The sequence below is a fragment of the Macaca mulatta genome, chromosome X (assembly GCF_049350105.2).
Source record: "Macaca mulatta isolate MMU2019108-1 chromosome X, T2T-MMU8v2.0, whole genome shotgun sequence".
In the NCBI taxonomy this organism is placed as follows: domain Eukaryota; kingdom Metazoa; phylum Chordata; class Mammalia; order Primates; family Cercopithecidae; genus Macaca; species Macaca mulatta.
Window position 1 is genome coordinate 53118313 of NC_133426.1, and position 22954 is coordinate 53141266.

The 22954-nt window shown below is 49.1% G+C and overlaps 1 protein-coding gene and 1 long non-coding RNA gene across 11 annotated transcripts in view; one reads left to right on the forward strand and one right to left on the reverse strand.

The window, feature by feature from the left end:
* IQSEC2 (IQ motif and Sec7 domain ArfGEF 2) overlaps window positions 1–22954 on the reverse strand; it is a 95680-nt gene that overhangs the window by 47045 nt on the left and 25681 nt on the right. For 3 of the 10 annotated variants that reach the window (XM_077989056.1, XM_015127485.3, XM_077989057.1), the window contains exon 2: window positions 18070–18099. The exons of 1 other annotated variant lie outside the window; for it this stretch is intronic. In XM_077989056.1, the coding sequence (XP_077845182.1) occupies window positions 18070–18099 (30 nt within the window). Of the gene's footprint in view, window positions 1–5484; window positions 5581–7634; window positions 7789–18065; window positions 18100–22954 lie in introns of those variants that run through there. 6 more of the 10 variants (XM_077989058.1, XM_077989055.1, XM_077989049.1 and 3 more) reach the window with 5 other exon arrangements.
* Window positions 6223–9377, forward strand: LOC144338670 (uncharacterized). The gene is made up of 2 exons (XR_013412949.1): window positions 6223–6315; window positions 8315–9377. It is a non-coding gene; the product is annotated as an uncharacterized LOC144338670 (long non-coding RNA).

A 22954-nucleotide genomic window follows, 5' to 3' on the forward strand; every position in this document is an offset into this window, starting at 1 on the left:
ATTTGGATACCTAAAAATGGCACTTCATTGCTTTAGTTACATTTCTTTAACTATTAGTAAGCTTGGGCATCTTTTCTCATTTATTAGCTAATTGTCTATTTCTTCCCTGAATTGCCATATCATGTTATCTCTCCATTTTGAATGGGTTTTGTATCTTTTCCTTTCTAGTTTCCAGAAGGTGATATAGATATAGGCAGAGATATTAACCTTTTGCCTGATATCTGTGTAGCAAATACTTTCTCCTAGCCTGTTGTTTATGTTTTAATTTTGTGTATAGTATCTTTCTCCACACAGTTTTAAATTTCAATGTAGCCAAAATTATTACTCTTTATGTTATAGCTTAAGGGTTTTTTTTTTTTTTTTTTTTTTTTTGGAGACGGAGTCTCGCTCTGTTGCCCAGGCTGGAGTGCAGTGGCCGGATCTCAGCTCACTGCAAGCTCCGCCTCCCGGGTCTACGCCATTCTCCTGTCTCAGCCTCCCGAGTAGCTGGGACTACAGGCGCCCGCCACCTCGCCCGGCTAGTTTTTTGTATTTTTTAGTAGAGACGGGGTTTCACTGTGTTAGCCAGGATGGTCTCGATCTCCTGACCTCGTGATCTGCCCGTCTCGGCCTCCCAAAGTGCTGGGCTTACAGGCTTGAGCCACCGCGCCCGGCCAGCTTAAGGGTTTTTAAGTCATGCTCAGGAAGGCTTTCTCCACCCTAATATTATTAAAATATTCCAGATATTTTTCTGGTACTTTTCTGGCTTTTTTTTTTTTTTTTTTTTTTTTTTGACAGAGTCTCCCTCTGTTGCCTAGGCTGCAGGGCTGGAGTGCAGTGGCGAGATCTCGGCTCACTGCAACCTCCACCTCCTGGGTTCAAGCGATTCTCCTGCCTCATCCTGCCGAGTAGCTGGGATTACAGGCATGTGCCACCAGGTCCGGCTAATTTTTGTATTTTTGGTGTTTTGCCATGTTTCCCAGTCTGCTCTTGAACTCCTGAGCTCAAGCAACACCCGCCTCAGCCTCCCAAAGTGCTGGGGTTACAGGCATGAGCCACTGCACCTGGCCTGTATTTGTTTTCATATGAGACAGGGATTTCACTTAAATTCTTTTCCCAAATGGGTAACCAATAGTCCCATCTCATTTATTGACTCCCCACTGATCTGAGATGTCTTTTGTCATAAATTAAATTCCCATATGAACATGAGTTTGTTTCTAAACTCTCTATTTTGTTTCATGTCTGTAGTCCTCTATTTCTGTGATGACAGAACATTTGAAATTATTGCAGCTTTATGGTAAGTTTATATCTAACAGAACAAGTTGCCCTCATTCTTTTGTTTTTTTTTTTTTTGAGACTGAGATCTCGGCTGACTGCAACTTTGCCCCCCAGGTTCACACCATTCTCCCACCTCAGCCTCCCGAGTAGCTGGGACTACAAGCGCCCGCCACCACGCCTGGCCAATTTTTTTTTTTTTTTTTTGTATTTTTACTAGAGACGGGGTTTCACCGTGTTAGCCAGGATAGTCTCGATCTCCTGACCTCGTGATCCGCCCACCTGGGCCTCCCAAAGTGCTGGGATTACAGGCGTGAGCCACTGCACCCGGCCACCCTAATTCTTTTTCAAAATTTTCTTAGTGATTCATGAACATTTACTCTTCCAAATGAACTTTAAACTCCAATCACTCAAATCCCAAAGAAAATACCACTGAAATTTTAACAAGGAATGCAATGAATGTTTTGACCAAATTGGGAACAAAATGTCATTTTTACCACAGTGACTCTCATCCAGGAACAAGATATAACTTTGTTTTACTCAAGTCTTCTTACAGCCGTTGATGAAATTTTATAGTTTTCTACAGAGAAGTATTTCACATTTCTTGTAAATTCATAGTGGTTTTATAGAATTATTTTTTCTATTGTGAATGGGATCTTTTCTATTATGTGTTCTAATTAGTTATTGCTGGTACTCAGAGAAGTTAATGGTTTGTGTGTATATTTGTCTGTGTCTACTCAGTGCACTGACTTTTCTTCTTAGTTCTACTAATTTTTTATTATATTCTCTTCGATTATCTAAGTAGACAGTCATATTATCCTTAAATAATGCTAATTCTAACTCTGTCTTTCTAACATTTATATCATATATTTCTTTTGTTAATCCCACCGGTTAAAACTTCCAGAAAAATATTGGTTAATAACAGTGATAGCAGCCATCCTTATTTTGTTCCTGAATTCAATGGAAATGTATCTAGTGCCTCACTGTTACATTTGATGATTCTCTTTGGTTTCTGATAAAAATCTTTACCAAGTTAACGAAGTTTTCATGATTCCTAGCTTACTATATTAGTCATCTATTGCTGTGTAACAAACTACCCCAATACAGCAGAATAGATGTATAATTTAATCAGATCACTTTTCAGCATTTATGGAGATGATTATATGATATTTTCTCTTTAATATCTTAATACAATAAATTACAATAACATTTCCTAATGTTGAACAATCCCTGCACTCTTGGGGCAAGCTTTCATTTGTCACAATACATTCTTCTTTTACTACACTGATGGATTCCATTTGATAATCTTCTATTGAAAATATTTGTTGCTCTATTAATATGTGGTATTAGGCTATAGTTCTTTTTGTTTGTTTGTTTAAACCTGTCCAGTTATACTAGCCTTATAGAATGAACTGGGAAGCTATCTATCTTTTCCTATTATCTGATCTTTCAAGATTTGCTAGAATGTCCATCATACCAGAACTTCCAGAATACCAACTGGACCTGGTACCATTTCTGGGGAGAAAACTTTGAGCCTCTTTTTTTTTTTTTTTTTTTGAGACGGAGTCTCACACTGTTGCCCTGGCTGGAGTGCATGGAGTGCAGTGGCGCAATCTCGGCTCACTGCAACCTCCGCCTCCCAGGTTCAAGCGATTCTCCTGCCTCAGCCTCTCAAGCAGCTGGAATTACAGGCACCTGCCACCACATCCTGCTAATTATTTTTTACTTTTTACTTTTAGTAGAGACGGGGTTTCACTATGTTGACCAGGCTGGTCTCGAATGCCTGACCTCGTGATCCACCCGCCTCAGCCTCCCAAAGTGGTGGGATTACAGGCGTGAGCCACCGCGCCCAGCCACTTTGACCATTTAAGTTTCTTCCACACTTTTCCATTTTATTCAGGTTTCCTGTCCCTCCTTAAGTCACTCTGGTAATTTACATTTTCCTAGAAAACCACCCAATTAATCTATATTTTCACACTTACTGATATAAAAGTGTATACAATTTTTATTTTATTTTATTTTATTTATTTTACTTTGAGATGGAGTCTCACTCTGTCACCCAGGCTGGAGTGCAGTGGTGCGATCTTGACTCACTGCAACCTCTGCCTCCCGGGTTCAAGTGATTCTCCTGCTTCAGCCTCCCTAGTAGCTGGGATTACAGGCGCACTCCACAATGCCCGGCTAATTTTTGTATTTTCAGTAGAGGCGGGGTTTCGCCATGTTGGCCAGGCTGGTCTTGAACTCCTGACCTCAGGTGATCTGCCCACCTTGGCCTCCCAAAGTCCTGGGATTACAGGCATGAGCCACTGCAGCCAACCAATATTGTCTTTTTTTCTTTTCTTTTCTTTTCTTTTTTTTTTTTTTTCTTTTTGAGACAGAGTCTCACTCTGTCACCCAGGCTGGAGTGCAGTGGTGCAATCTCGGCTCACTGCAAGCTCCGCCTCCCGGGTTCACGCCATTCTTCTGCCTCAGCCTCCCGAGTAGCTGGGACTACAGGCGCCCGCCACCACGCCCGGCTAATTTTTTGTATTTTTAGTAGAGACTGGGTTTCACCGTGTTAGCCAGGACGGTCTCGATCTCCTGACCTCGTGATCTGCCTGCCTCGGCCTCCCAAAGTGCTAGGATTACAGGCGTGAGCCACTGCGCCCGGACCCAATATTTTCTTATAATAACTTTTTTTTCGTCTCCTTAGAATCTATGGTTAAATCCTCTTCCTTATTTTTTATTGTATTTATTTATTTAGCCTTTTCCTTAGTCATATCTGCCAAAGAATTTCTACCAAACTAGGTAGAGCTGGTCTTTCCAAAAGTCATATTTACTTATTAATACTTTATCAAATCTTTTGTTTTCCATTTCATTAATTTCTGGTTTTATTTGTAGTAATGATTCTGCTTTGTTTTGGTTATTTCTAGCTTCTTGAGTGGAATAATTAGTCCATTTAATTTAAACCATCTTGTTATTTAATAAAAGAAATTAAGATTATAAATCTTCCTCTGGGAATCCCTGTGCCCATATTTTATAGGTTTTAATTTGTAGTATTTGTTTGTTTGTTTGTTTTTGTTTTTGTTTTGTGAAATGGAGTCTCGCTCTGTCGCCCAGGCTGGAGTGCAGTGGCGCCATCTCAGCTCACTGCAAGCTCCGCCTCCTGGGTTCACGCCATTCTCCCGCCTCAGCCTCCTGAGCAGCTGGGATTACAGGCGCCCACCACACGCCCGGCTAATTTTTTGTATTTTTAGTAGAGATAGGGTTTCACCGTGTTAGCCAGGATAGTCTCGATCTCCTGACCTCGTGATCTGCCCGCCTTGGCCTCCCAAAGTGCTGGGATTACAGACATGAGCCACCGCGCCCGGCCAATTTGTAGTATTCTCACTGACATTTATTCTAAAGAGTCTATAAATTCCAGTCTTATTTCCTCTTTAGCACAAGTATTTTTAAACTTCCAAATGGGGAGGAGGGCCTAGCCTTTTTGCTGTTGCTGTTAATATTTCCTTTTATTGAGTTGTAATTAGAAAACATAAAATAGGTTTTCTAATTAACTTAGAAATAATGTTCTCCAGCCAGGCGTGGTGGCTCATGCCTGTAATCCCAACACTTTGGGAGGCCGAGGCGGGTGGATCACGAGGTCAGGAGTTCGAGACCAACTCTGGCCAACATGCTGACACCCCATCTCTACTAAAAGAAAAATATAAAAATTAGTTGGGTATGGTGGCACATGCCTGTTATCCCAGCTACTCGGGAGGCTGAAGCAGGAGAATTGCTTGAACCCAGGAGGCAGAGACTGTAGTGAACTGAGATCACGCCACAGCACTCTAGTCTGGACGACAGAGCAAGACTCCATCACGGGGAAAAAAAAAAAAAAAAGAAATAACGTTCTCCAAAGATATGGGCAGATTGTTCCCTCTGCCTAACCGCCCTTCCTCAGTCTATCCAACTGGCGAACTCCTATTCATCCTTTAAAAAAGCTGGAATTTCACATAGTCTAGGACCAACCACTCAGGCCTCTTGGGGTAGGTCTCTAGGGAAGGATTGTTTTAAGGAAGGACAAACTACAGATAGATCCTGAATGTCCTCTTTGGTCTCCTGACCTGATCTCCCAGGCACTCTCCTCATACACTCTGACACCCATTCCACAGGCACAGCGGGGGCTCAGGGAGGTGGGAGGGGCTGGCAATGACACTATATTTGCCTGGAAGGAGGAGGAATTGGGGGAGGGATGGGTCTAGCTCTTACCTGCTCTCTGCCAGCCTGCCTGAGGGGGTAAGCTTCATGGAGTCAAGGACCTGAGTAGGACAGCAATACTGGTGTAGAGTATGAGACGCTGTGGACCTGAGAGACAGCAAGAGACAGAGAGAGAGACAGAGAGAGAGACAGGGAGGGAGGGAGGTGGCAGGGTGGGCGATGGGGGCAAGAAGGTGAGAGAGTGAGTGCGGGAGGGGAAAAGGGAAGGCTGGGAGGAATGGAGGATGGGAAATGGAAGGGGAGGGGTGGGGTGGGAGGCAGGGAGGGAGGAAAGGAAGGAAGATAAGAAGGGAGAAAGGAAAAGAGGAAGGGAGAGAGGGAGGAAGATAGGGAGAGAGGAAGGAAGGAAGGAAGGAGGGAGGGAAGGAAGGGAGGGAGGGAGAGAGGGAGGGAGAGAGGAAGGAAAGAAGGAAGGAAGGAAGGGAAGGAAGGAAGGAAGGAAGGGAAGGAAGGAAGAGGAAGGAAGGAAAGAAAGAAAGGAAGGAAGGAAGGAGGAAGGAAGGAAGGAGGAAGGAACGAAGGAGGAAGGAAGGAAGGAAGGAAGGAAGGAGGAAGGAAGGAAGGAGGAAGGAAGGAAGGAAGGAGGAAGGAAGGAAGGAAGGAAGGAAGAAAAAAAGAAAAAAAACCACAAAGTCAAGAAAGAGAGGACGGCACTCGAACCACATACAGAACACAATGACAACAGGGGGCAGTGAAGACGAAAGAGCCGGGCTGGGCCTCCTGTGTTCCAGGTGACTCCGTGGGGACCTCAGCCACAGAGACGCTGGGACACCACAGCAGGGAAGGGGGAAGGCAGCCCTCCTCACACCAGACGCCACAGGGGTAGGGAGGACGGCAGGGGAAGGGGGGGGTGAAAGAGAGGGGGGAAAGATGCATGGGGGCTCCCCTGAGAGAAGACCGCTCACAGAAAGGGAGGAAGGGATGGAGGAAGGAGAGGCTCTGGGCCCAAAGAAGGGGGAGAACCCAGGTGGGTGGGTAGGGGGAACACTGAAGGAAGAGAGGGAGAGAGACAGAGAGAAACCGAAAAGAGAGAGAAAAGGAGAAAGACAGAGAAAGAGGAAGACAGAGAAAGGGCGAGACAAAAGACACAGAGAGAAGCTAGAGAGAGGCAGAGAGCACCAGAGCAGAGAAGGGTGAGGACGGAGGAGGCTGACAAGGTCTCAGTGGTCTTGGTGACAGGATGGGACTCAGGGCTGAGTGGGTGAGGCAGAGGATGGGGTGGTTCCAGATAGGAGTCTTTTTGCTTTGAAGGCCAGTGCTTTACCCCCCCCACCCCAAGGCAGGGCCCACACTCCACCCCTGATGCTGCGCCCCCACCACCCCTAGTGCAGGGTCCAAAGACCCCTCCACCTTGTGCCTCCTGCGATTAAAGTCCAGAGAATGGCCAAGGGGAGGAGGAGGCACAGCAGGGCAGGGAGGCTGAGGGCCTGGTCCCCGCCCTACCCAGTGCAGTGCAGATGCCAGAGGTGTGCCAGTCAGCCGGAGCCAGAGCAAGCTGGGAGTGCAGCCGACCTCTCCAGGTCAGCCAGCCCCTGTCCCCCACAAGCCCATAGAGGCAGACTGTGGTCAGGGCCTGGCCAGTCAAAAGCCCATGTAAAAGCCAGGAGACGTGGCCAGGCCAGCTGTGAATTCCAGGATGTCCAAATCTGAGAACCTTACAGAGAATCTTTGAATCTGAGACTCTTCTTATCGAAGGTTCTGAATTAATCATCATCAGGGCGACGGCTTCTCAGGTGCCAGTCTCCAACCCAAGTCCTTGACTCATTATCTCTTTTGAATCGGAGACTCAGAGACCCTTAGGCTGCTGGAATGTTGGTGTTAGAATCTCAGAGGCCTCAAGCCTGGAGCCCTGCAGTGCCTCGCACACAAGGTTAGTAGAGCAGGGTAGGAGCCAAGCTCACTCCTCACAGGCCACAAGCTGTGCTGCTCAGGGTTCCAGGGTTCTTCCAGAGCTGGGCACCTGGATGCCCATGGGCTCTCCCACTTGAACTGGCTCCCTCCCCCAGGCCAAAGGCCTCTCAGAGTCCAAGAAGGGAGCCAGGAACCAGGAAGCCAGGAGGCTGCTGAATCAGCAGCCCAGGGACTGGGTCCAGGTCTGGGCAGGAAGGGAGGGGTCCAGGCTGCGGGGCCCAGGTTCCTACCTGCTGCTCCTCCCGGGGGGCTCCATGGGTCTGGACCTGTCCCAAGGGCAGGCCCCCTGGCCTACCCGGTGTCTCCACCGTGTCACCACCCCCTCCTCCCCAGCCCTTCCCTAGAAGGAGGAACCAAGAAGGCGGGGCCAGGCCAGCTGGGCTGCCGGCCAGATTGCAACTGGAAACTTTGCTCCTTCCCCTACTCCTCCAGGAGGGCTGGGAACCCCACCGAGGAGGAAGCGGCCTGGAGAGCTCTCAGTCCCTCCTCTGGGCCAAACCCCAGGCTGGGCTCCCTCAGTGCACCTCTGCTAGAATCTCCCCACGCACCCCATCAAGTTTGTATCGCTGGCTCTATTCTCCTGAACAGAAAATTGAGATGGAGAGAGGTGAAGTAATACTGCTAGTAAGTGGCAGAACTCCAATATCAAGACCCGGTTTGGCTATTCCCAAACCTGGAATCTGCCCCTTCAGCCATATTGCTACCTTGTGAATACAGAAACCTTTCCATAGACGCTTTTCACAAATATCCTTATTTTCAGCTCAGTTAAAGAGACTATGTTTAGGAGTTGTTCTGGGACTCTGCGTATTAAGTAAAATTCAAATCACCCATTCTGGGGTATCAAGATGGGGCCCCAGTCAATATTCTTTCCCACTGCAATAAGCTCTCACTCTTCTGTGTTGTTTTCTAGACTGGCTGAGAGAAATGCTTCCTGAAGAGAAGACAGAAAATCAAAAGAAATGCCAAGAGGCTGTTCTTCCAAGGAAACTGCCCAGCCTGACTTTACGGATGGGGAAATTGAGGCCTGGAGAGAAGGGTCTTACTAAAGTTCATGCAGCAAGTCAGAGTAGACTCCAGGTGCCCTGGCTCCCTGCCTGCCTATTACAGCAACCTCTCTGTCCTCCACACGGGCGGGACTGGAGAAAGGAGAGAGTTTTTCGGCTTTGAAGGATGTAGGGCTCCTGAGAATATCACAGGTCCAGCTCAAAGTGCTCCTGTCCTTTCACGGCCCTGGAGCCCAGGCCCCTGGCTGTTCTGAGCAGAAGGCGGCCCTGGGAGGGGCCGGGGGGCCAGTGATCTAGAAGAAATAGAAGCTGACAGGCAACAGGCCAGCCTTCCTGCCTCCCTGCTGGGGCAGCTGGTTCCTCTCAAGAAAGCCAAAGCTACTGAGAGAGAGAGGCCCTCCGGACCACCACAAGGTTGGCATCTGTGGGTCCTTGGTGGCCTCCTCTCCCTCTGCCCACCCCTCAAAGCCCTGGTCCTCAGGGCTCTGGCCTTAGCCCCTGCCCTTTTTTTTTTTTTTTTTTAACTCTCCTTGAGGAACTCTCCTAGCTCCTGCGGCAGCTTCACCTTGTGCCCATTTGTACTTATTGCCCTAAGAGCTGAACCCTCTTGACCTGGCAGGAGCCGAGAGACATTAAGTGTAGTGCTGGGCCGGGTGCAGTGGCTCATGCCTGTAATCCCAGCACTTTGGGAGGCCGGGGGCAGTGGGACAGGTGGGGAGCGGTGGATCACCTGAGCTCGGGAGTTTGATACCAGCCTGGGAAACATGGCATAAACCCTGTCTTTACTAAAAATACAAAAATTAGCCAGGCGTGGTGACGCACACCTGCAGTCCCAGCTACTTGGGAGGCTCGCTTGAGCCCCAGAGGTGGAGGTTGCAGTGAGCTGAGATCACGCGGCTGCACTCCAGCCTGGGTGACAGAGCAAGACCCTGTCCAAAGAAAAAAAGAAAAGAAAAGAAAAAAAAGAAAGTGTAGTGGTAGCTTTAAGGGATGATGCTGTGTGACTTTGGGTAAGCCCCTTTCCCTCTCTGGTGAGACAAAGAACCTACACTTTGGTGCCTGGTAAAGCTGGGTACAAGTCCTCGCCCTATCACTTTTTAGCTGGGTAAGCCCTCTGAAGCTCAGTTTGCTCATCTATAGGAGAGGAGTGGCAATTCCTACCTCACAGTTCTTGTAGGGATTTGGTAGGTAGACAAAGTGTGCACATGGTGAAGAGTCTCAGCCTGAACCTGAGAGAGTCTGACCCTTCTCCCAGAGAGGCAGAGGAGACCCATGGGAAGCCTGCTTGTTTCAGGGATAGTGAGGAAGATTTCTAAGAAAATATCCCTGAACCTGGGACCACTTTTGGAATTCAGTCATAGCTGAGCATGCTGAACAGACTCAGATGATGACCCACCAGGGCCTGAAGGGAGGAAGGAATGAAGGGTGAGGAGCCTGACCCAGCCACGGGGCACTGGTAGGGCCTTCACGTGCTTATTCGACAGATACTGTGGCCCAGGCACTATCCCCCAGTGCTGGATACAGCAGTGGCTAAGGGTAGACAATGTCCAGCTCTCACGGAGCTTATATCCAAGTGAGAGGAGACAGACATTCATCAACTAATGCAATTCAACTGAGCAAAATGTAGAGACGGCAGGAGGAAAGCATTCCAGGCAGAGGAAACAACCCGGACAAAGGACCTGAGGTGGTAATTCCAGCAAGCACGAAGAGGCTGACGTGGTGGGGTGGGAAAAGTGCAGGGGAGAAAGGTGAGACTGGAGATGGAGGTGGGGGCCCAGCATGCAGAGCCTTGGAGGCCTCGGTGCGGGTTTCCGTATCTATAGGAAGAGCAGTTTGGAAGCCTGTGGTTTGTGGACAGGCATGTGGGGTGGGGAGTATCTTTGAAGCCCCTAAAGTTGTATGAAAAGCTTTAATTTCCGGGGAGAACACCTCTAGCTTTGATCAGATCCTCGCATGGGTCTGTGATCCCAAAGGGTAGGGAAGCTTCTTACATGATTCCATTCGCTAAGTGCCCATGATGAGCGGGTGGCAGGCATCCTAGAATCTTCCGTGAGCTAGCCCCTATCCCACACCTCCAGCTAGTCTCAGCCTTCTCCCCACCTTCAACCTGCACCCCACCCAGACAGAAGCACCTGCAACTCAGCTACACTCTGCTGCTCCAAGCCTTATTAAAGAGAATTTGTGTCAAATGCTCTGTAATAGTACCTCTGTTGTCCCACTGTGCCCCCACTGTCATCTCCCCACCTGGCTGGCTCCCCATTGTTGTTCAAAAGTCAGCTGGATGTTGTGCTCTCTGGGAACCTGCCTTGACCCCACCCAAGCAGGTTGGGTCACCTCCCTTGTGTCCTTCCGCCCTGCTCTTCTCTCAGCTGGCTTCTCTCAACACTGTGTTCAGATGCCTGCTGCCCCTTCTCTGTCAGGAGCTCTGTGAGAGCTCTGTGTCTTGTTCATCCCAGTGTCCCCAGCACTCAGCACAGGGCACCTGGTCGCACATGGTGGGGGAAAATGGACAGAGGTGGAGGCTGCAAGGTGGGCCCGTGGACACTAGAGGGCACTGTGGCCACTAGAATCCCAGCCTGCTACTGGCCAGGCAGCCCCAGGAGGCTCCCAGGCCCACGATTGTCACATGGAAACTGTTGCTGGGTCCTGCAGCTCCTCAGCTCTGGACCTAAGCAACCAGGGCCACAGTTCCAGCCTCCCGATAAACCTTCTGCTCCCTTTCCAGACCAGGCCATTTCTCATGACAGTGCCATCTCACTGCAGATACTCCTTTAGTTCTTCACAAATGTGGGTGCCAAACACTCTTCTCGCAGTTCTGGCCTGCAACACTCTGCACTTCTCCTTGCCCCAGCCAACCCCTCCCCTGGCTAACGTCTACTCATGCTCCAAGCTTCCACTTAGATGTCGGCTTGGAGAAGCCTCCCTGGCCCTCAGGCTGGGTTGGGTATATTTCCATGGTGCTCCCACAGCAGCCTGCACTTCCCCTATAATTGTCTGTAATTGTCTGTCTCCTTGTCTATTTCCTGACCAGACAGTGGGCTTCATCACAGCAGGGCTGTTACTCACCACCCTATCAGTCACATTTAGCAGCGTCTGGCACATTGTAGGCACTCGATAAATCCTTGAATGAAGGAATAAATGAATGGATATGTGGATGGACAACTTGAGGCAAGTCATTTTACCTCTCTAGGTTTCAGTTTCCCCACCTGTAAGTCACCCCTACTTAGCAGGGTGGCCACAAGGATTAAAGATAATGTGTCTCCAGTGCTCTGTAATAGTACCTGATATTTAGCAGACATTTTCTGACTCAAAGCAATTATTACTATTTGGAACAGTGAGAAAAGGGCAAGGGGAGGAGTTGAAGGAGACTGCCCAGAACCTGGGATAATGTCTCCCACTTAGGTTTACCATTTAGATATGGAAGATGGCTTTAACAGCAATAATAAAACTACCAATTTTATTAAAAGTAACAGCACCTACTGTGTGCCAGGCCAGAATCAGGAGGCCTCTGAGGAGGCGGTGGGAAGCCCCTAGTCTCAGCCAGAGGATGCAAGGCCAGGGCTAAGGCCAGAGCTGTGGACATTGCTCCTGTGTCTGGAGAACAGTCATTACTGGCACGGCTGGTTCCAGACTCTTTATTCATAGGTGAAAACTTGTCTAAAGGGTCATTAATTCCCTCTGTAATTAATGTAAAACCTGCAGGGTTTGTATTAATGGAAAAGTAAGCTCCAGTGTCAAGCTGATAACATTGATAATGTGTACTTGTAATTATACACTGGAGATAACTATAAATTCAGTCACTGAACTCATAAAATATCAAAATTCTTGAGGCCACCAAGAGCTGGGTAGCAGCTGTCCCATCAGTAGCTTTATACCAGTTGTTCTGAGGTGATGAAAAATTACCACAAGCTGGTAGCAATGGTAATATTCATTGTACATTTAAAAGCTTTTTCAGCATAAAATAAGAGGGCACTTTTAGACAAAACAGCATGTTTTGATGCAAGGATATGGAACTTGAAAGCACAGTGAGCAAAGGTCATCTTGCTATAAAATAGGAACCAAAAACAATCTTACAAGCGTTTGCCTCTGAGCCGACCAGGCTCTGACCTCACTTGGGTACACATAAAAACTGTGTTTACTGCAGAAGAAACACGAAATACCAAGTGTTTTCTCTCTCTCTCCTCTCATCCAATTCTAAGGGAATCAATTATCTCACATGGCCCCTTGCCGCCTTGTGTTACCAACAGGCTGGAGGATCACTGCAATCCAATGGCAGGAGGGGCGGATCCTGAAGCTGGAAAAGGTCATATAGCTTCCAAGTTGATGGCCATGTCAGGCCATGGGCAAGCAGAGGAGGCTGGTCCAGAGAGAGAAGTCCATGAAAAAGAGATGATAGGCTGGGCGCAGTGGTTCACGCCTATAATCCCAGCACTTTGGGAGGCTGAGGCGGGCAGATCACGAGGTCAAGAGATCGAGACCATCCTTGCCAACGTGGTGAAACCCTGTCTCTACTAAAAATACAAAAATTAGCTGGGCATGATGGCACATGCCTGTAGTCCCAGCTACTTGGAAGGCTGAGGCAGGAGAATTGCTTGAACCCAGGAGGTGGAGGTTGCAGTGAGCCAAGATCATGGCATTGCACTCCAGCCTGGGCGACAGAGCAAGAATCCGTCTCAAAAAAAAGAAAAAAGAAAAAGAAAAAGAAAAAGAGATGACAGGGACCAGGCAAGCCATGAGAAATGGAGAAAGATGAGACATGGGCCCAGGAGATGCAGAGAGCGAGACAGCAACCTTGGTCCTCGACTTCCTGGTCCCACTTCCAGTTGGTATGAGGCCTGGTAGTATTTCATTAACTGTTCTTAGATTCTGTGAAATGCAGCCTCACAATAGTCCCCCTCATTAGCCCTTTATTCTTGAGCTAGCTTGAGTGGGCTTCCATTCCTCACAATAAAGTGTACCCAGACTAAGACAAGTGAAAATTGGTAATGTAAGTGCAGGGCTTGTGTAAGCAAAATCGCATAAAGAACGCCTAGGTAGAGAGGGGTGAATGCAATTGTCCAGCATTTGTGTTTGTTCATCCGGAAGCTCCCTTGTTCCCTGACACTTACAACCACAGCCACACGCTCCACACATTCACACACGCTGACATTCAATGGTACACAGAAACAAACGCAGCAGCAACCAGATATGGTTCTCTGCAGACCCCCTGACGTGCAGGGCCACATGCCAGCATGCAGTGTTGCACTTTGCTCTTCACAGCCACACTGCCATGCAGCAGTGCACACCCACATGCGTGAACACAGAGGTGCTGCCCGTAAGGCTCAGGGCAGGAGTCGAAGCTTCACTGAGCTCCATGCAGCCTCCCTCCCCAGCTGCCAAGTGACTCATCCCCAGGGCTGCTAATTAAAGCCAGGACAGAGGGGACAGAGGCAAGGGGAGGGGAAGAGAGAGAAGGCAAGTGTATTTCGGTGCCAACCAGGCACTCAGCCAGTTTAGGGGTCACCCACTTCCTGGGGCTGGGCCAGGCGGTGGTAGAACACAGAGAGGAAGGGGAGGAGAAGAAGAAATCTCTTACCCTTTCTTGCCCTTCTTTAGCTTTCTGGAAAGGTACCTCCTCCTCTGTCCCACTGTCAGAATCCAGTTCTGACTCCTCCAGACTTCTGTCCTTACAAAATGACTGTCTACCCCATCATCACGCTCCCATTTGGGCTGACCCGAGCTGGCTCATCTGTGTCTGCAGCAACCCCAAACTGGGAAGCAGTAAGTGGCAAGATTCCAGGCAAAGGAAGTGGTAGGAACAGGGCAAGGTGGGCAACCAGGCTGAGCCAAACGGGAGGCATCATGGGAGGTGACGCAGCTGGATGGCTCTGGGGATGGGTAGTGTCTTGGACATGTGGATGGGAGAGCCACGGATCGTTCATGAGGTCTTGGCCATTCCAGATTGCCAAGAGGTCAAAACAAGAGATTATCTAATCCAAACTCCTGTAGGACAGATTAGAGCACTGAGGCCCAGAGTGGGAGGCTCCTCCTCCCACTTCTCCTCCAACTGCAGTGGTTCCCGTTGCCATAGGGACGTCCCTGTCTCTGCGGGTGTCAGCAGCTCCCCCACCCCCTCCCTCCTTCCCTAGCAACAGGCCACCTCCTCCCGCTTTCATCCTTGCGTGTCTAGCAACCCCAGCCCGGTCCCCAGAGCCAACAAGTTCAGGTTGACCCTCACTGCAGCAGTGCCTCTAGGCCTGGGCCCCCTCATCTTCTGGTGAGGGCCTCATCAGGCCCCTCCTGCCCTCTCTGTTTTCAAGTTCTACACCTCTTCACATTCTTCCAGCCTGACTATATAGCGTATGACAACGGATTGGGTTAGGGGAAAGCGGAGGACACTAGTTTGTTGTGCCACTATTTCACACTGAGCGTTGCTTTACTTTAAGTTCTCTCATCAACCCAGAAAAGTCAAGACTGTTGTTTCCATTTTACTCATGAGAAACTAAGAACCAGAGAAGTTAAGTGATTTTGCAAAGAGCACACAGCTAGGAAGCAGGCTCTGCTGCTAGCTAGCTTTGTGACCTCGAGCCTCGGCCAATCCCTCTCTGGACTTTGGCTTAAGGTGCCTTTAGGTCAGATCTGTGACAACTTCTCAGGGATCCACAAGAAGTCCAGGCACCTTTCTCTGCCCATGCCTACCCCCCACCCCCATCACCAGCTGTTCTGCTCTAATTAGACACCACACTTCCTCTGGCACCCCATACTTAGAAGCCCTCAGGCCTGGGTCATGCCAAGGGTGGCTTGCAATCTACCGACTCTGCTCTCTCCTTGTTATTCAGTTCCCATAAAAGCCCAGGCCTAGCGCCTCTCCTGGGTGTTTCTTCTACCCCCCAGCCCTTCCCCTTCCACAAACGCATGCACGCACACATGACGTTTATTAGATGAGGAAACTGGGATTCCAAGAGATGAACAGATTGTCCAGTCACACAACTAGAAAGCAACCTACCCCCAAATGGAGGCCTGTGCTTGGATCCAATGTTTCTGCCCTTCCTATGCCACAGAGCCTCGCCTCTCTCCTCCAACTTTCCCCAGCTCCCAACTGATGACAGAAGGTCGCTATGACCCAGCCCTGACCCGCATTCTGACCTTACTGCTCTTTTCCTGCCTAAATCTTCTATTTTAGCCCCACGGATCGCTCCCTGTCTCTAAACCCACCCGCCTCGCTTTCCTCCACAAGCTGATCCCACCTCCAGGGACACCCTCCTTATGCAAATCTGCACGGCAGTCCCTGACAGCCCTGCTCAGACACTGCCTGCTCCGGGAAGCTCTCCTTCACCTTAACTGGAGCGGATTCAAAAATTTACAAGTGGGTCCCTACCCAGCCCTGGTTGCAAGTTCAAATTGCCTTCCCACCATGTTGTCAAGATCTTGCCCCACACACGCCACGCTTTAGCCCCTTCCCATAGCCTGAGTTTGACCCTCGCTTCCCAGATGCTGACTCCTCTAGGCCCCTATAGCCTCCTTGACTGTGGGCCCAGGACGGATGTCAGGAAGCGTGTCTGAATAAATTAAATGCTGGCTTTGGAACCAGACAGCCCAAGACACTGACTCTCTCAGAACCTCTTCCCCTGATCTGTAAATCAGGGATTGTAATCCATGCCTATTAGGGCTGTTGTGAGCATTATATTCCAAGTTGTTAGTATGTGAGGAACAAATGATGATTGCTATAATTGCTACTATCAGGATGAGGATGAGGATGAGGATGATGATTATTATCTGCCAGGCTGCCGAGAGCTCCCGTGGTGATGGTATGGGTAGCACTCTAGGTTGGCGCCAGGCAGACTTGGGTTTGAATCCTGGCTCAGGATCCATATATTAGCTGAATCCACATATTAGCTGCCTGGCTGCAGGCAAAACCCATAACCACTCTGAGCCTCAGTTTCCTCAGCTGTAAAACAATGATGATAAGGCCAGCCCAGGTTCTACCTACAGTGTCACTGGGAGGATCAAACAAAAGAAAGTTCCTGACAACTTCTGTAAGTTGTAAAGGCCCAAATGTATATCATCACACGACTTATGATTATGCTCATTATTAAATGTCCTGAGCTCTATGTCCCAGGAACTTCCTTGCTGGGAAAAGCTGATAACTAGAGATGTTTTCAATCTTCTTCTTCAACAAGTAGCAGGTACATCACTGGGGATGCTTGCAGGAGCCCTGTGCTCGGGGTCAGCTCAGGTGGCCTCTCTCCAAACCCACGGTGGGACACTGAGATCTATTCCCTTTGCTAGACAGGTGCCTTCCTAAGTGCTAGGACAAGCTGTGCCCGTGACATGCTCCTTGGCTGCATGCTGGGTCTAATTATGTCTTGTCACAAACCCCTTTCCTGGACACTGGGACTGATTACATTAAGGCTGGCCTGTGTGTGCTCATCCCACAGCCCCAATCTTGGCTCTGGGTATCCCTGTGTTTACCCCAGATCCCCTGTCTGGGGTGCTAGAACAGAGGGTGTCTCATTAGACACTTTTGTCTGTATGCTGGCATCCTCTGTCCCCAGCCCATAGCCCCTGCCTGAATGACAGGACCAGGGCTGCTGCATACAGTCGGGCAAGTTGTGCCTTGCACAAAAGGTCACAGCCAAAAGGATACGAACAGGGGCTGATATCCAACCCGTGCTATGCTCAATGGAGCCACTCAGAGGGGGTGCCCTTGAATGGGACATCTTTTTCTATTCTTCACAAAGGTGCCAATTATGTTACTGTCAGCTGTAGCTGGGAAGGACTGTACCCATCTGTGCCTCTGCTGCCTGGGCTCAGCTCAGCTCAGTGGCCTATCCCATAGCCCCCAGCCTGGATGTTAAGGCTGAGTGGGTCCTATCCTGAGCACCCTCATCATTCCTATATAATCCCTATACTTGACACCTCTGCCTTCATGAAGCTTCTGATGGGGTAGGGCCTGGGAAATGCACGAAGGTCCCTTGTCTTTACCTTTACCCAAGTTTTACTCCTGCCTCCCCAACTGGCAGATTGAACACATCTTTAAAGCTTACTATGTCTACCAATGGGTCAGTAATAACAATAACAACAACAACAACAACAAAACGAAAACAAAAACAAAAACAAAAAACAGAAAATAAAATAAAATAAAACGTACCAAAGCTTGTAAACTTTTTTTTTACCAAGCACACACACAAAAAAATTTTCCTTGTCACCATAATGTATAGTTCTAATGTCTAGAATGTGTTACATCCAGAGTCCATTCAAATCCCACTACTCGGGGCTGGCACAGATTCAGGGTGGAATGTGAACGCTAGACCAGGGAAGCTCAGCATCAATCATGCCCTCTTCCCCCGGGAGGAGAAGGTGGAAAAAGTCCTGGGTCCAGAGCTGACCTCTCAGCTTTCACATCTGGGCAGCTCCTATGAGCCCCTATGGTGTTCAGCCAAGCCCCCAAGTCAACTAGTGTCAGAAAGACTAAGGAACAGTCTTGAACCCCCTCCCCACAGCTGCCACATCCCCCAACTGCCCTCCCACTCCACTCCATAGCCACCCTTAATACCAACAGGGAAGACACCCTTGAGTTGGCCCCTCCCCCTGCCCATGGATCCTACAGTTACAAACCAGAGGCCCCCACCCCAGGCCCTGCCCCATCTCCCAACTAGTACTAAAGAAAAGAGGTACTGACCTGACTGTTCTGGAATTCTCACCATCAGATCTGAAAGGGAAACAGAGAAAAAAAACCAAAACAGTCAGTATATGCTCTCTACTTTTCTCCCTCTGTCCTAGGTAGAGTGGCTTTGGGAGCCTTGAGGCCTAATGCACATCACAAAAATGAGGGGAAGGGTATTTCATGCAGAGAGAAGAGAATAGCAAGTGCAAGGCTGAGAGACAGTAGAATGCCTCGCCAGTTGAAGGGATGGAGAGGAAGACGGTGGTGCTGGGGTGCAGTGAGCAAGGGGAAGAGTGGTCAGAAGTGAGGTCAAAGAGGCACCAGGAACCAACCATGTGGGGCCTAGTGGATCACAGTGAGGAGCGTGGCTTTCCTCGAGGCAGCCAGTAGCCATGGGCAGGGGCAAAGCCCAAGCTTGAAACACAGAAAGACCTAGGTTCAGATACTGGTTCTGCCACTTACCAGCCCCATGACCTGGGCAAGTCACTTCACCTCTCTGAGTCTGAGCCTCAGTCTCCCCATTTGTGACATGAGGCCGATCCTCACGGGGCTGTTGGGATAATTAAACCCTTTGGAACCCGGTAGGCAAATGCCAGGTATTATTAACGCCATAGAAGAGGCTTTGCCAACTGCCTGGTCCAACCTGCTTATTTTCCAGATGAAGGGAACGAGGTTGAGGGGATAAATGAGTCAGCCGCTGGGCTCCTTTCTACTACACTGGTCTGCCGTTTTCATTGTGAGGCCTCTTTAGAGGCAAAAGAAGGGCAAGAGAAGAGAATGGAGTTGGGACATCACTGAGGGAACCAGGGAATGAGTGAAATCTGAACCATACCCTTCCCCTCCCACTACGCCTTCCCAAGAAGAGTGTGAGAGTGTATACGCAAGTGCACACACATGTGTACACGTGTGTGTGCACATGTGTGTGTGTAGGGGAGGGCGGATCAGGACAGTGGGGCTGGTGTCCACTGCGTGCAGGGAAGGGGCGGAGGAGGACCATGGAAGTTGAAAGTGGAAGCGTGTGGGACACGGACTTCCCCTTCATCATCTTCCTCCATCTTCACCTCAGGCCTCCCACCCTCGCTCATGCTGCAAAGGAGACAGAGATGAATACAGCACAGACTGTCCTCAGCTGAGAGAGCCAAGACATGGCTTTAGTGAGGGGAGTGTCCACCTATGCTAAGCGCCAAATGACATAGGTACACACAGGGAGAGGAGCAGGTGGGCCTCAGAAGGGAGCATTTGTTGAAAGAATGAAAGGAGGCCCCGCTGGCGAGGTGGGGCAGGCAAGCCACAGGGTGCTGCAACCACAGCACTCCCGGTTCCACTACTCACAAGCCATGGAATCCTAGGGAAGATACTTCACTATGTTGAGTGTCAGTGCTTTGCCTTATAAAATGGGGCTTTGGGGGTGGGCTGCGGTGACAGTCACTCCCTTTATGGGGTGTGGCTGTGAGGCTCAGCCTGGCACAGTGCCCAGCACATGGTACATGCTCAGCAGATGCCAGTAGCACCAACCCTTAGCCTTCTCAGCGCCCTGAAGGAACAGAGGACCAGGGCCACAGCGTGCCTTATCACATTTATTAAAATGTTCCATCTCCCTCTGCAGCAACAAGATTGCTTCTGAGGCCTGGCCCAATTATTCTCAGGTACCAGGCCTGAGGCGCCTGACTTCAATGACTCCCCAGATGCCTACAGAACTGAGGCCAAGCCCCTCAGCCTCTCTTCCTAACACTAACCCTCTGCTCCAGGCAGGCCGATCTCTTCACCACCCACCTACCCCCAAACCCAGCACACATGTGTTCAGTCTGCTGTCTACCAGGCCCTGCCCTGGGAATACAACCTCTCAAGGAGCTCATGGACTGGCCACTTACCCCAATCTACCCAAGGGTTTAAACAACACTTCTAATCACCCCCACCACCACTGTGAACAAACTATGAGTACCTACTGTGTACCAGGCAATAGTGTTAGCCTCTTTTTGTACATTATCTCCTTTGATCCTGCAAAGTGAAGGTTATTCATCCAACTTTAAGATGATGAAACTGAGACGTAGAGAGGTCAAAATGACTTGTTCAAGGTCACGCAAGTGGAGGAGCTCAGAGTGAACCCCAAAGTTCATGTTCTTACCACCACGCTCCACTATACCAGAAGCTCAGTGCCGGGCACATACGCACTATGAGGGTGAGTTCCCTTATCTTCATTCCTCAATATCAAGCCAGAGAGGCACCAACAGACCTTTCCTCTCCAGTGCTCTTTCATCTGAGAGATTATGAGAAACGCACCTCTGCTCCAGAAGTATTTCTATTTGATATGTGACAATCCTCAAGAAGGCAGCAAAGGGGAGCAAAAGAGCTCCAAATCATGATGCAGTGGGGAATTCGCCAATTCTCGCTATGGACTGATTCTTACTAGCTTGAGGGTGCACAGCATCATATGACTCTCAATGTGGGAGTGCAGCTCACCCCAGGGTTCATCACCCTTTATGCATTTAGCATATTATTCATTATGTATAGAACAACCATCAGTGCTATCCTACACCTCCTCAGAGGCTCATGTCCTGCCCAGTGGTCATGAAGCTGGGCCACCATTCTTTTGGGAGGCAGTATAGACTGGTAGAAAGAATGCTAGGTCCTTTTATGGCTCATTCCCTAATTGGCAGTATGAACTTGGACAAATCTCATTTCCCTCTGGACCTTGGTTCTTCACCTGTAAAGTGATGGGGCTGTGTTAGTTGAGTTCCAAGCAATCTTTAGGTCTTAAAATATTCTATTTCTTCAGAATCCCAAAGTTTATCTCTTTTATCAACTAGATTCTGCTGTCTGCAAGGAGAAGCAATAGACCCAAGGACTAGATCCCTCTTCATCAATCCATGTCAGTAAAGGAGACCGCTTTCTCCTGCTATTCTCCACAGCCATTTATTTATTTATTTAGAGACAGAGCCTCGCTCTGTCGCCCAGGCTGGAGTGCAATGGCACTATCTTGGCTCACTGCAACCTCCGCCTCCCAGGTTCAAGTGATTCTCTTGCCTCAGCCTCCTGAGTAGCTGGGATTACAGGTGCCCACCACCACGCTCTGCTAATTTTTGTATTTTTAGTAGAGACAGGGTTTCGCCATGTTGGCCAGGCTGGTCTCGAACTCCTGACTTCAAGTGATCCACCTGCCTCGGCCTCCCAAAGTGCTGGGATTACAGGCGTGAACCACTGCGCCTGGCCAGACTTCTCTTAATGAAAGGCAGCTTAGGCCCCAGGGTTCTCAAGAGATTTGGATATGCCAACTCCCATCCTCAATAGTGACAGCCAATAAACAGTAACTTGTTGGAGCTTTGAGGATAGTAACCATATTTTCTGAATCAAAAACAGGCATGTAATCTGACCAGGGACTTTAATGTTGCTTCTTCCAGGTATAAGAAGCAATTTGGAAGATGGGAGAATAAACGGCAGAATATTGAAAGTTCCTGAGCCTTTTGGGGACTTACGGGGAAGACAGAGCAGAATGGCTGAAAAGAACGGAGGCCCTGGAGCTGCTGTGTTGGAGTTTCTGCCCTTGCCTCTTGACTAGATTGCCTGCCATGCTCCAAGCCATCCATAAGCAGTAACTGGGGAACAATATGGTGCCTCTTCCCAGGAACCTGAAATTAGATCAAGAAGGTTGTCCCTGAAAGCAAAACTCATTAAATAAATACAAAATGCATCAGAAATGAGATATGTGGAGTAACTTCAATGATCACAGACTGGTCCTCAAGGAGAGTCTGAATAACATGCCTAAAAGATCATGTCTCCCACAGAAAGGAGACTGGACATCAACAGAAGTAGATTTTTTTGTTTTGTTTTGTTTTGTTTTTTTTGAGACAGACTCTCGCTCTGTCACCAGGTTGGAGTGCAGTGGTGCAATCTCGGCTCACTGCAACCTCTGCCTCCTGGGTTCAAGCGATTCTCCTGCCTCAGCCTCCTGAGTAGCTGGGATTACAGGCGCCTGCCATCATGCCCAGCTAATTTTGTATTTTTAGCAGAGACGGGGTTTCACCATGTTGGTCAGGCTGGTCTCGAACTCCCGACCTCAGGCGATCTGCCCACCTCAGCTTCCCAAAATGCTGGGACTACAGGAATGAGCCACCATGCCTGGCCCAGAAGTAGATTTTTTTAAGAATGAAACTTGAAGGGCAACTATGAACAGGGCTCCTCCCAGGAGTGTCCTTAGGAAAAAGAGACAGGTGCCCTGGCCCAGAAATCATGCGGGTCTCTCCAAAAGCTGAGAACCAGCCCCAAAGCAGCCTTGCACTTTCTCTCCTGAATATCACCTTACACCTAACTGCAAATGTCTTTGTGGGCAGCTCCTTTCTCACACTGACTGCTAAAGGAACTTTTTTTTTTTTTTTTTTTTTTGAGATGGAGCCTCACTCTGTTGCCCAGGCTGGAGTGCAATGGCATGATCTCGGCTCACTGCAACCTCTGCCTCTCGGGTTCAAGCCATTCTCCTGCCTCAGCCTCCTGAGTAGCTGGGATTACAGGCATGTGCCACTGTGCCCAGCTAATTTTTGTATCTTTTTGTAAAGACAGGGCTTCCCCATGTTGGCCAGGCTGGTCTCGAACTCCTGACCTCAAGTGATCTGCCCACTTCAGCCTCCCAAAGTGCTGGGATTACAGGAATGAGCCACCGCACCCAACCATGTTTATTTATTTTTTTTAAATAGATACGGGGTCTCACTATATTGGCCAAGGTGGCCACAAACTCCTGGGCTCAAGCAATCCTGCCTCAGCCTCCCAAAGTGCTGGGATTACTGGCGTGAGCCACTGTACCCAGCCTAAATGCTGTTTTGACACACATGACTGTACAGTGACCACTTCCATTCACTCCAACTGTCCTGCAACTGAATAACTGTGCCCTCCTCTCATTCTACCATCA